General features: G+C 34.5%; 2 protein-coding genes across 8 annotated transcripts; one reads left to right on the top strand and one right to left on the bottom strand.

Annotated features, from left to right (window-relative positions):
• The first annotated feature begins 305 nt into the window (after positions 1-305).
• On the top strand, positions 306-3,799 carry LOC100796675 (probable inactive receptor kinase At5g58300). Of its 2 annotated transcripts, none has more exons than XM_006602658.3 (3): positions 306-399; positions 1,232-2,552; positions 2,914-3,799. In XM_006602658.3, the coding sequence occupies exons 2-3, from the start codon at positions 1,298-1,300 to the stop codon at positions 3,480-3,482; spliced, it is 1,824 nt and encodes a 607-aa protein (XP_006602721.1). In that variant the 5' UTR covers positions 306-399; positions 1,232-1,297; the 3' UTR covers positions 3,483-3,799. The 2 variants fall into 2 exon arrangements, with proteins under 2 accessions (XP_006602721.1, XP_003551618.2); XM_003551570.5 differs by having other exon boundaries at positions 327-727.
• Positions 3,800-4,118: 319 nt separating this feature from the next.
• LOC100796148 (WEB family protein At4g27595, chloroplastic) lies at positions 4,119-12,626 on the bottom strand. 6 transcript variants are annotated; one of them, XM_006602652.4, is made up of 20 exons: positions 12,423-12,626; positions 11,636-12,104; positions 10,500-10,562; positions 10,353-10,415; positions 10,197-10,259; positions 10,041-10,103; positions 9,892-9,954; positions 9,741-9,803; positions 9,574-9,636; positions 9,367-9,429; positions 9,181-9,243; positions 9,026-9,088; positions 8,831-8,893; positions 8,153-8,215; positions 7,980-8,042; positions 7,779-7,841; positions 6,849-6,908; positions 5,436-5,576; positions 4,939-5,037; positions 4,119-4,776 (listed from the first exon to the last, which is right to left on the bottom strand). In XM_006602652.4, exons 2-20 carry the CDS (start codon positions 12,062-12,064, stop codon positions 4,306-4,308), a joined length of 2,082 nt encoding a protein of 693 aa, XP_006602715.1. In that variant the 5' UTR covers positions 12,065-12,104; positions 12,423-12,626; the 3' UTR covers positions 4,119-4,305. The 6 variants fall into 6 exon arrangements, with proteins under 6 accessions (XP_006602715.1, XP_040867669.1, XP_006602716.1 ...); XM_041011735.1 differs by having other exon boundaries at positions 9,047-9,088; XM_006602653.4 differs by having other exon boundaries at positions 9,741-9,791.

Raw genomic sequence — 12,626 nt, 5'->3', positions numbered from 1 at the left:
ATTATTTTATCTTAAAATAATCCATCTTAGTATGAGGGGATTAGTTAGATGTCAAATAAAAAGTCTCATATTTCTTCTTGTTAGACAAAAAGAAAAAAAAAATTCCTCTGCATATCAAGATTCAATCTCAATAATACTAGTTAAGCTATTGTTTGACACAAGTTGTTCTATTTGTTTGGTGGTATATTGAATAATATTTAATAATAGTGATAATATAGTTAGGCGTACATTATTACTTTAAAAGAATGATTTATTGAAATGTGTAACGCTAATTGACTTAGTGTGTGGTATATATGCATATATGTGGGTGGGTGCTTCATGAGGAAGAAGGCTTCAAGTTGAAGCTGAGACTTGAACGTTGAGTGTGTGCCTCCCAAATCATAAACAGGAAAACCAAAAGTAAAATCTCTACGCAGTACTATAGCATTGTATGATAGTTATATAGTACTATAATGCTTTTAATAAGCCTCTCTTTCTCTAATGTCTCTCTGGTTTTGTGTGTGTGTGTGTGTGTGGATTCTGGCGTGTTCCTGAAGCTATGCCGTTAAAGCTTGTCTTTGCCTCCTCTTGGCCGTTACTACCTCCAATTTACAAAACCAACACTGCTTTATCAAAAACCTTTTCTTTCCCAAAATCACATTTATACATTTTGCACAACTTGCACTTCTCAACACACCCTATATTGGTTTCCACTTCCAACTTGCTTTCCCTTTCTCCTCGTTTCAAGGTTTTTTCTTCTCTCAATTACTAGCATTTTAGTTTTGCATTTTCCTCTTCATTTTACTTTTTAGTGAGTTCGTGTTCTTTTCACTTGTAGAACAAATTAATCTGTTACATAAAACTATAATTCTTAAAGTTTCTGGCATGGCATTGTTCTTGTTTGTGTGCTTAGAATGAGAAGAATATTTTATCCAGCAAAGAGAAAGCGCATGAAAATTCCAAGGGTACAACTAGTTTCATTATATCGTGAATCCAAGGAGAATATTCTCTTAATGAATGACATAAATAAAATGCTTCTGTGATAGATTTTTCATTTTTGCCAATTTTTTGTACTTCTTCTATCATTTGTAATGATATTCATGTCTTTAAAAAATGAGACAAATTCTAGTACAGGTTAACTAAGGGACTGATAAACTAACTGTTTTGTTGCATTGCATGCTTGGTTATTGGTTACAAACTTACAATTGTTCTGTCTGATTAGTGTGTAATACTTTGAAATCTCAATTGCTAGGGAAACAAGTGGAATCATTGAAACCAGACAACGAGTTCCCGCACCTTGATTCAACAGTAAAACTTGATGATGCTACAGTCCTACTTTACCACAATACCAATTTTCCTACTCCTGCTTGTGTTTACTCGAACTAAAGCTGATCTACAGTCAGAAAAGCAAGCCCTCCTTGATTTTGCTGCTGCACTTCATCATGGTCCAAAGGTCAATTGGAACTCTAGTACCTCAATCTGCACTTCATGGGTGGGAGTTACATGCAGTCATGATGGCTCTCATGTGCTTTCTGTGAGGCTTCCAGGTGTCGGATTGCGTGGTTTTCTCCCACCAAGAACACTTGGTAAGCTTAATGGCCTCATTAGTCTCAGTCTTAGGTCCAACAGCTTGAGGGGGAACCTTCCAACTGACCTACTTTCCCTTCCTTCCCTGCGCTTTGTATATCTCCAACACAACAACTTCTCAGGTGTTATTCCTGATTCTCTGCCACCACGGCTTATCTTTCTTGATTTGTCCCATAACTCTTTTACAGGACAAATTCCAGCCTCAATCCAAAACTTGACACATCTGATAGGATTTAACCTCCAAAACAACTCTCTCACAGGACCTATTCCTGATGTTAACCTTCCTAGCCTTAAGGATTTGGATTTGAGCTTCAACTACTTGAATGGATCTATTCCTTCAGGTCTCCATAAGTTTCCTGCCTCCTCATTTAGAGGGAATTTGATGTTATGTGGAGCACCTTTGAAACAATGTTCTTCAGTTTCCCCTAATACCACATTGTCTCCACCAACAGTCTCTCAAAGACCAAGTGATCTATCAAACAGGAAAATGAGCAAGGGAGCAAAAATAGCAATAGTTTTGGGGGGTGTCACATTGCTGTTTCTTCCAGGTCTCTTAGTAGTGTTCTTCTGTTTCAAGAAAAAAGTTGGTGAACAAAATGTAGCACCTAAAGAGAAAGGTCAGAAGCTTAAGGAGGACTTTGGGAGTGGTGTGCAAGAGCCCGAGAGAAACAAGCTTGTATTCTTTGAAGGTTGTTCTTATAATTTTGATCTGGAGGACTTGTTAAGAGCTTCAGCTGAAGTCCTTGGGAAGGGAAGTGCTGGAACAACATACAAAGCCATCTTGGAGGATGGAACAACAGTAGTTGTGAAGAGGTTAAGAGAAGTGGCAATGGGAAAAAAAGAATTTGAACAGCAAATGGAGATTGTCCAAAGACTTGATCATCACCCAAATGTGATTCCCCTTCGTGCTTACTACTATTCCAAAGATGAAAAACTAATGGTTTATGACTACTCAACAGCCGGCAGTTTTTCCAAGTTATTGCATGGTAATTACTCTTACTTTGAACTTTTTCCTGATTACTAAAGGTTCATAGCTGGCAGTGTCGTATAGCTTTCTTTTCTTATTATAGATGTAAAACAAGATAAACAACTAACTGGTATCAATATTACTATCAACACAGTGATGTTATATGCTTAACATCTAGTTTCATGTTGGGTTTACTAGATATTAGTATTAGAACAAACCTAAATATTACTGTGCACGTTAAGAGACAAATACACTAAATGGTGGTCTTATACTGTAATACTGGAGGTGCTTGACCATGTAAGCTTAGAGGCGGTAAAATACATTGCCATTGATGTGTCATTTTCTTAATATGGCATGTGAAACATGATGACAATTGACAGGAACAACGGAAACTGGACGAGCTCCTCTAGATTGGCATACAAGATTGAAGATCATAGTTGGAGCTGCTAGGGGCCTTGCTCATATCCACTCAGCCAATGGAAAGAAACTTGTCCATGGCAATATAAAATCATCTAATGTGATTCTCTCAATAGATCTTCAAGGCTGCATATCAGATTTTGGCCTAACTCCCCTAACAAATTTCTGTGGTTCCTCCAGAAGTCCAGGCTATGGATCACCTGAAGTTATCGAATCACGAAAATCAACTCAAAAATCTGATGTGTACAGCTTTGGTGTTCTCCTCCTTGAGATGCTGACTGGCAAAACACCAGTTCAGTATTCAGGGCATGATGAAGTGGTTGATCTTCCAAAGTGGGTCCAATCTGTTGTTAGAGAGGAATGGACTGCTGAAGTGTTTGATCTTGAGCTAATGAGGTATCCGAACATTGAAGATGAACTTGTGCAGATGCTGCAACTGGCAATGGCATGCGTGGCAGTGATGCCGGACGTGAGACCTTCAATGGAGGAAGTTGTCAGGACAATTGAAGAACTTAGAGCATCCATTTATTAAACCAGCCATCATTCTCACAAGACAAGTTCAAAGGGTCCTATGGTTTCACTCTATACAACTAAATGGATAGCTACTTAGCAGAGGAAGATGCATGAATATTTTCCATATGCCCGTGGCAACAAACTGCAAGAACAATATACACCAATTGCCTATACATCGAAACATGCCTAGTCAAGATTCGTTTGAGGTCTTAGCATCAATAGAAAAATACCTGTATTTTTATGTATCTTGCCATTTTATTTTTTTTGCCTTTTCGTGATTTCTTTAACCTGATGTTTAAAACCACACTGAAGTAATAAATCAAAATTCGGTCAACATAAAATGGTAATATATCTGATTCAGTGAATTATAGCTTCACATGCTTCGCAAGTTCTTCCAATGCGATGTATTCCGTAAGTAAATACATCAATGTCCAGAAAAGAAAAATCTTATTGTATTAGTATTCGTGGAGAAATACTAGTTAAGTCAACCAACAAGTAGACCAATTTTGCAATTTATCACGAGTTTAGGTGAAAACATCACTCACCAAAATGAAAGAATTCATCGCGGACAACAGCAGAAGCGAGTCACCAATTAATGCATGTCTATTCATGATGCCATTTTTTAAAGGTATAATTTCCAAAAGTGAAAGCAATATGAAGTAAGAACACATAAAACTATATGCTTTTCCCCAGTACAATATTTCCGTGTTCAAAGAATTAACATACAAACATTAAAATGGCCCAAATTAGGCCAACCTATATTGGTATTCTGCCTAATGTAAGTGAGGTTATTGTATGTTCAAGACTGCCAGCCAAAAAAAACAGAGCTTTGGTCAACCAAGTCAACGAGCAGTGTTTGAAGAGCTTTGGTTAACCAAGTCAGCACCACTAACAAAATTAGCAACAAATGATATCAAACGAAATGGAGCACCGATAAGCGGAGCATCTGTGATTGGCACAGCATCAGCATCATTTTCCACATTCTTAGCATCCTGCAACTCTATATCTTGTATTTCATTATCATCCAATGGAATTTGCACGATTTCTCCAGCGTCATCAGCCGATACCAACGACGAGTTTGACGTTACCCCAACAACATGCTTAGCATCATTAGAGTTACCATTATCCTTCACTGAAGTCTCTTCCAATGAATTCAACTTGGGGGATGATACAGACGCATACTCAGCAGATTCTGGTAGAGGAATGGCAACACCAGTAGGTTTAACAAATTCAGTCATCCCATTGGATTCAGTGACTCCAGAATGTCCGACTTCTGCACTTCGGTGATCCAGCTCAACACATAACTCGGTGACCTGAAGATAAAAATGGATTAAACATGCATAACACTACCTATACAAACTAACCCAACCAATCTAAATCTACTAAAACCAAAATATGAAACCCTCTAGTAAGTCATCAGCAATCCGTGATATTCTTTAATAAAAGTAATAACCACAAAGAACCTGGCATATTACCTTCTCAACAAGTTCTGCATTTTCAGCCATCAATTTCTCCACCAACGTAAAGGCTGCTTCAATTTCAGACTTCAAGTCCTCGTTTTCAGAAGCAAGATCCTGTCCACCAAAAAAATGAAATATGATCAGAGGCAATATAAATAGGCAAGCAGTGAAGATTCTTCTTCCTCCCTACTTCAAGTCACTAATTCACACATTTGACAGGTTTATAACATGTAACTCATGGTCATGCTCCATCATCCTATTTGGAAATTAAGATATGACAACTTAAAATGCAACTGGTAACAGCCATGGACTGCTAGACTTCCATCCACCACCATAGATTTGAGTATCATCAAATATAACACATTAGAAGATCATTATCCAGAGTCATATATAACCATCATTCCATCAATGATCCTTTCCTTCTTTCAAAAATAAAAAGTCAAGAAAACTAGTTTTCCTAAGAATGAATGTGTACTGTAGATTTAAACCATGTAGGGTAACAAAAGTAAAACCTTTACAGATGCATCCCATGAGCAGGAAGAAGTGTTACTGTTTTCATGATTTTGGACCGTTGACTGAAGACTCGACACTTTTTCCCTCAATTGCTGGTTTTCTAGAAAAAGATTATTCCTGGACTCCTCCAATTCTTCCACCTGCCAAACTTTGATTTTAATTTCCATATCAGAATTAACACAGGTTTGTTATGAAATGGACAAATAACATGTGAATGTTAGGATCCAATTGCAAGGTATGGAACTTGAGTCCCACATTGGAAGTACGGGATTCTAGTGTTGGGATTCTCCTAGTACAATAGTTAGCTTTGGTGTTGTTCTCTTCTCCCAAGGTTATTATCCATTAGTATCAAAGCTTTTCACCATGTTTCTCAGCTGCAAACAAGTGGCACAGCTGGTGACACCAGCCATGTTTTCCCGCAACTAGTCAAAGGGCAAGAGCACACCTAACCCACATGGGTGACGAGGTTGCCGAGCATGGTTAGATGTGAGGATCTAATTCTAGTAAGGGGTTTATAAGGCCACAGTCAATTCTATAGCTATGTCTAGCTTTTGTGGTGAGCTTCTCCCAAAGTTCTTATCAATGAGGAGAGGGTAATTCATCAAGTCGATGTTTGAAACCAATGGGAGTAAAACAATACTTAATTAATGGAGCAGCATTTGTATGAGAAGTTCATCAAAGATATCCAAAAGAACATAAGCCAAAATGAAGGCATTCTAAAAAATTAAATATATCAAGTCCAAAAACAAGTAGAAAAACAACCTGAAATGTCAGATAGCCACAATGTCTTAAGTAAGAAAAGTTGAAGAAATACTGGTACTTTCATCTGCACTCAAGGCATCTGCTCTTGGGCAAATAAAACTACTCAGACCATTTTTTTATAAGCTTCAATAGCATTCACTATAAACCAGTAACAAGTATTACTAAGAGATATCAACTTGCAAGATAACGTTTCTTGGCACAGTAAAATGAAAATTTTGCTATATCTTATTTCAACAGCTAGGTTGAAGAGACAGAGAACTTCTGAAAGTCAGGCCACTCTTAACAGTCTCAAAAATGCAAGGAAAACAACAGGCACTTGACTTATAAGAGATGCAAGTATTACTACCCAAGTAAAGATTAAAGAACTGTGCAAAGATTTATTTTTTATTTCACATATACAGTTATAATTATACACTTAGATTGCAGCAGTGTTTTGATGAATCATAAGGCTCACTTCAAATGGCAGTCCTATTCTATAAACGATTCCAAAACTGAACATTACAAGATAATGTTTCAAACGAGTTAAAAGTTTATGAATCCTAAAGATTATGACAAGAAAACTACAGTTAATGATATATAAAAATAATAATCTATAATACTTTCCTAGGTTTTTCAAGAAAAATATTAGTGTATATACATGAGTTACATACCTGCGCTTGTAGCACAGCAATGTTTCCATTCAGGTTTGAAATAGTTTCTTTAGTTGAATTCTGTAAATAAAACACATGATATGCCTCTGATAAGGGAGAAATTTACAAGAAATAAAGCATGCATTATTCATCACCTCAGACAATACCAAAAATTATGATGACAAAATTGTTGCTTTCAATATGGAATAGCAAAATACAGGGAAAAAGAATAAACGAAATATGAACAAACAGTTCACAGGCATATTTTCACATTTCAGATCAAAAACGTTGTGCTAGTCCTTGTTCTTCCTTTTAACTCTTATTGCATTGATGGTAAAATGTTCTTGCATTTTCTAAAGAACTCAAATGCATTATTGACAGTTCTATCTACTAAGTATTGAGCATGTCAGTAGTCTGCAATAATATAGCCTTCTGCTTATCCATTGCCATTCACATAGAATTGGTTGGTACAGAACTAATATGCCCTTATGTAAAGGTCAGAGGGGAAACAATTTCTATTCTAAATCCATAAAGATTTATGGCTGTAGAGGAGAGGCTCATGGATACTGCTACCAAACTCCCCTTGACCTCATTTAAAAACCACCTCTATTTCGTCCAATCAATCAATCAATCTTTTTTATTTTCCAATCAAATCCCTAATTACCATCAAACAGAAAGGTACCTTAAACCTAGACACTATAGGGGAGTTTTGGACACCAAAAACAGATTTGTTGGGACTTGGGGATTTTTATTTTAAAAGATGGGCAAGAACTTTATTTTAAATTATTTTTCTAAAAAATATATATATTATTATACTATACATTTTTTTATATTTTGGAGTCAAAATTAGGCGCTAAGAATAGCTAATGTACTATATGAAATTTAAGGTCATTAATTAAGAAAACAATATAATAACATATGAGAGAACAGAGTACTTAGACAAGTTATTACCTCCTTCTTGACTAAAGAATTCAAATCGCTTTCCAGAAGATATATTTTTTGTTCTAAACTCTCCTGTGGAACAATGTATATTAAGATTTAGTTACCAATAAAAAAAAATCAAATTAAATCAAAACATGAGAGGGAGGGGGGACAGCTAAGGTTAAATACAGAGAGTGAATGTAGTACATAATAAAATGAAGCAATTCTTACCCCTTTCAGGCTCAAAACTGCCTTTTCATTCAGCAATTGATTGGTTCTTTCCACCAATGTAGCCTGCATATCACATGATGCATTTGAAAATATTAAATATCTTGATAAATCATTTCTCAAACTCAATGCTCCTACATCTTTTAAAAGGGTAAAAAACATATTAGGTTGTTCACCTCTTTTTGAAGTAAGGAATTATTCTCACTCTGCAATTGTGCAATTCTTGTTTCAAGTCCAACCTGCAAATAATCAAATTAAATGTAAGTCAATAGATAAACATATCAAAATAATTGATAGAACACTGAAAACTAAAAGGAAAACAAATATATATTAATATTGTAAAATGAACAAAGAGATTGTAAAAACAAGATAACAACCAGAACCTACGGCTCCTCCAAGAGATCTCTTAAAATTTTCTTTCTCTAAAATTGCCTCCCCTTACTAATAACCCTCCTCCCTATATACATGTAGCCTCCTCCCTATGTAACAAAAACATGACACATCAGCTGCCTAATTAATTTTCTCTCTCACCCATCCTGCTGCCTTTTGGTATAAACCTTCCAGACCCTCCATTTCTTTATGGCTTGGATCCAGCAATTGATCCTTGTTCTGTTCAGCCCAATGATCTGGATTGGACCCAAGATCCAATATGCCATCAATAATATACTTCAAATCACACATAAGATCCATTCAAACATTCAGCTAAATTGTTCAATTCAAATTCAATTATTTATATTTACCCAGTCTAAAGCAGGTGCTAATAGCTAGTCCACTACATGACATAGTTAAGGTCATCAATTAAGCAAACAATATATCCAATGCAATAAAACATGAGATAATAGACAAGTTATTACCTCTTTCTCACTAAAAGAACTCAACTCATTCTCCAGAAGATTTATTTTTCTCTCTAAACTCTCCTGTGGAATGATGTACATTGGATTTAAAATGTCATCCAACTTTCATTAACAAAATTTCTAAATATATGAATCAGCTAAGGTTAAATATATAGCGGGTATAGGAAATGACAAAGTTGATGAAGCAATTCTTACAGCTTTCAGGCTCAAAACTACCTTTTCATTCAGCAACTGATTAGTTTTTTCCACCAATCCAGCCTACATATGATATACTATTAAATATCTGGATGTATAATATTCTCAAAATCAATGATTCCTAATCTTTTTAAAGGGAAAACATAATCACTCGCCTCTTTTTGAAGTAAGGAATTATTCTCACTTTGCAATTGTGCAATTCTCATTTCCAGACTAGTCTGCAGATAATTCATTTAAATATACCCCCGTCAGTAGTTAAACATAGATAAGAATAAAATAATTCCAATAATATAAGATCCTTCCACACATTCGTCAAAACTATTTAATTCAAACTCAATTACATGTTTTTGTGTCTGCAATTCATTATCAGTTTGTAAATTATTGATGACCTCTTCCAAGGAAACCTGTAAAAGAAAGGCAAAACATATGGTAGCTAATTTTTAATCATTTTTCTAGAATGCCAGTTGAGAAAGTAAATATATAGTTGCAATTTAAGCATTAAAACAAATATCCCTCTGATAATTGATAAAATTTGCAGTATATATTACCACTTTCTGAAGTAGTTTATCATTTTCTTCTTTGAGATTTTTAATTGTCTCCTTTGATATGGCCTGTAGAAAGATAGGTTATATGCATTCATACTAAACAACATTTGTGATTTAAGCACTCAAATAACTGACATGAATCTCTGAGATGAAGTTTAAAGTAAATTTACCTCTTCCTGAATGTGCACTTCATTTTCTTCTTTCAATTTTTTTATTGTCTCCTGTGATAGGGTCTGTTTTAAGATATGCTATACATGTAATGAGAAAAATGCCAGATAAACATTAAATTAGATATATAAGATAGAATTTAAAATCTATCACCTCTTTCTGCACGTGCACATCATTTTTTTCTTTCAAATTTCTAATTGTATCTTCTGATATGGCCTGTTGAATGAAAGGTTGTACATGTCATATAAACAATGAACATAAGTGCTCAAATAAAGGACAGATATTTCTAAATATAATATTACCTCTTTCTGAACATCCATATCATGTTTTTCTTTTAATTTTCTGATAGTCTCTTCTGATGCAATCTGTGGAAAGATAGCCTATATGAGTTAAAAGAAAACTGCAAGATAAAAACATTAGGAGAAAATCTCATTCAGATACAATTTAAAATATATTACCTCTTTCTGCATATGCATGTCATTTTGTTCTGTCAATTTTCTGATTGTCTCTTCCATTATGGCCTGAGAAATGATGGGATGTATAGTTGTATACGTAACAGAAACATGAAACATAATTGCTAAAACAAAGGAAAGGTTATCAAGATAAAATATTACCTCCTTCTGAATGTGCATATCATTTTCTGCCTTTAATTTCCTGATTGTCTCTTTTGATAAAGTCTGTGGAGTGATAAACCATGCATATGATAAAAACATTGAAACATAATAAATCAAAGGACAAATACGTCTCAGATAAAATATTACCTCTTTCTGAATATGTATATCATTCTCTTCTTTTAATTTCCTGATTGTCTCTTCTGATATAGCCTGTGGAGTGATGATATACAACTACAAGTTATAAAAACTGAAATATTATTTTGAAACAAACGGTTGAAATTTCTTAAGAAAATGAGTGTGTTTGGCAAGGCAAATAAGCTAGCTTTTAGTGTATCTGACTAACTTAGAAGTTTGTTAGACCAAAATAGATTTGTTTGGTAAAGAAGCTCATTTCAATAGCTTATAATGTTGTTTAAAATGCTATTTCATGTACCTTTTTGAGGTTATAAGCTTCTTGATCTAATTAGAAATCCTCCTTTAGCCTTCTTATATTAAAAAATCCTAACACTCTCACTCCCATCAAGTATCACTTCATTACAATATAAGTTCATTTATATTATCTCTTTTCATTTAATAAAAAATTAAAAAATGATAATAAAATTAAAAAATTTATTATCCTAATTTTTAAGATAAATCATTTGAATATTTATACACACACACACGAAATTTCAAGTTATATCCAAGTAATTAAATATGTCATTTATACTTATTAACTAATTCAATAACTACTTATCAACTTTCAGCTAACTTTTTCAATGTCCAACTAATTTTTCAATTTTCAGCTAGTTTATCAGCTAATTTTGCCAAACACACCCAATATTACCTCATTGTGAACAAGTATATCATTTTTTGTGGAAAGATAAGCTACACATATTAAAAACTTGAAACTATAAAACATGCCAGCATATACATGAAAATAAAAACTTTATAAAGACATTTCACTACATTTTGTTTGAGCATATCATTTTCATTTCGCAATTTTTTTATTAGCTCTTATGAGCTGGACTGTCAAAAGATATTTTCATCTAGTTTAGCAAAGCACTCATTTCCATAACACTCAACTCAAACAAATTTTATAGTAAAGACAGAGAATGAAGCCAGTAACATTTTTCAATTAAACTATTCACAAATAATATGAAATTCAAACTAAATTATATGTTTCAATGATAAAAGAAGTAATAACAATATCTAAGGGAAATATCTAAAATATAGCACATGAGCCATTAGCATAAACCTTGAATGAAGCATAAGTAAAAATCTACATTGATTGAAGGAAAACTTACACATTCTTTACCATTTGGCGGATGACCATTTGAATCCATATTAGTACTTTGCCCATCTGCAAACTCTAATGATGGAATATTCTCATCCTTTCCACTTTTCACCAGATTTTGATCACTATTGGGGGTTTCAACAACCCCATTCCGATCTGCATCCATGCATTGCTCATCAGCGACTCCTGAAAGATTAGCAGGTTCATCCTTACCATTATTTACCAGATTGTGATCCCTACTTAATGTCTCTCCAACCCCATTCAAATCGACATTCGAGCTTTGCTCATTTGCAGTCTTGGAAAGATTAGTATGCTCATCCTTTCCATTACTCAGCAGATTCTGATCCCTATTAGCAGTTTCTCCCACCCCATTTTCCACATTCTTGTTCTGCTTGTTCTTCTTCTTCTTGTTCTTCCTCCTCCTCTTGTCATCCTCCATCCACCCAGCTCTAGTTCTCTATTCCAACTTCTAAGAGGCACTACTCACACACAAAAACAGAAATTTCATGTTTAGATTTCAAACATGCCACCCCAAAACATAAAATGATTAAAATCCAATGTTTAGTCAACTCTGACCCCCAAATGCAATTCAATGCCAACTTCAGGATCCAAGACCCAGATTCACATTCAATCAAAATTCATCATAACGTAAACACAAACACACACAAAAATCTTACAGTTTGCGATTAGAAACGATGGGCATCATGAAATCTTAAATCTAGCATATAAAAAAATCACAAATTTGAGGATAATTTGAAGAAAGAAAAAGAATTGAAATTATTGATAAGAATACTTACAAATAGAATCTGGAAAGAGCAATGAACGGAATGAAAGGGTTATTGAGTTAGCGTATGTGGGAAAGTTAAGGTTGCGTTGTCTGAAATGAATCTGGGAATGCAATTGCAAAGTAAGGGTTGAGTTTCAGTGAGTGAGAAAGAAGCAATTGATGAAGGGTAGGGCGCGTGTTGTGTTGTGTGATGTCATGTCGGTGCGTGTTTTTA

Source organism: Glycine max, chromosome 18, assembly GCF_000004515.6.
Source record: "Glycine max cultivar Williams 82 chromosome 18, Glycine_max_v4.0, whole genome shotgun sequence".
Lineage (NCBI taxonomy): Eukaryota > Viridiplantae > Streptophyta > Magnoliopsida > Fabales > Fabaceae > Glycine > Glycine max.
Note: the sequence above shows the minus strand (reverse complement) of the source record. Positions and strands in the feature narration are given on the sequence as shown.

Bases quoted from the DNA above. Each gene is read 5' to 3' on its own strand.
- LOC100796675 (XM_006602658.3), top strand. From the start codon at position 1,298: ATGATGCTACAGTCCTACTTTACCACAATACCAATTTTCCTACTCCTG. The intron at 2,553-2,913 runs GTAATTACTCTT...GACAATTGACAG, and splicing joins TTTTTCCAAGTTATTGCATG to GAACAACGGAAACTGGACGA.
- LOC100796148 (XM_006602652.4), bottom strand. From the start codon at position 12,064: ATGGAGGATGACAAGAGGAGGAGGAAGAACAAGAAGAAGAAGAACAAG. The intron at 9,637-9,740 runs GTAAATTTACTT...ATCTTTCTACAG, and splicing joins AAGTGCACATTCAGGAAGAG to GCCATATCAAAGGAGACAAT. The intron at 5,577-6,848 runs GTATGTAACTCA...AAAGTTTGGCAG, and splicing joins TTGCTGTGCTACAAGCGCAG to GTGGAAGAATTGGAGGAGTC.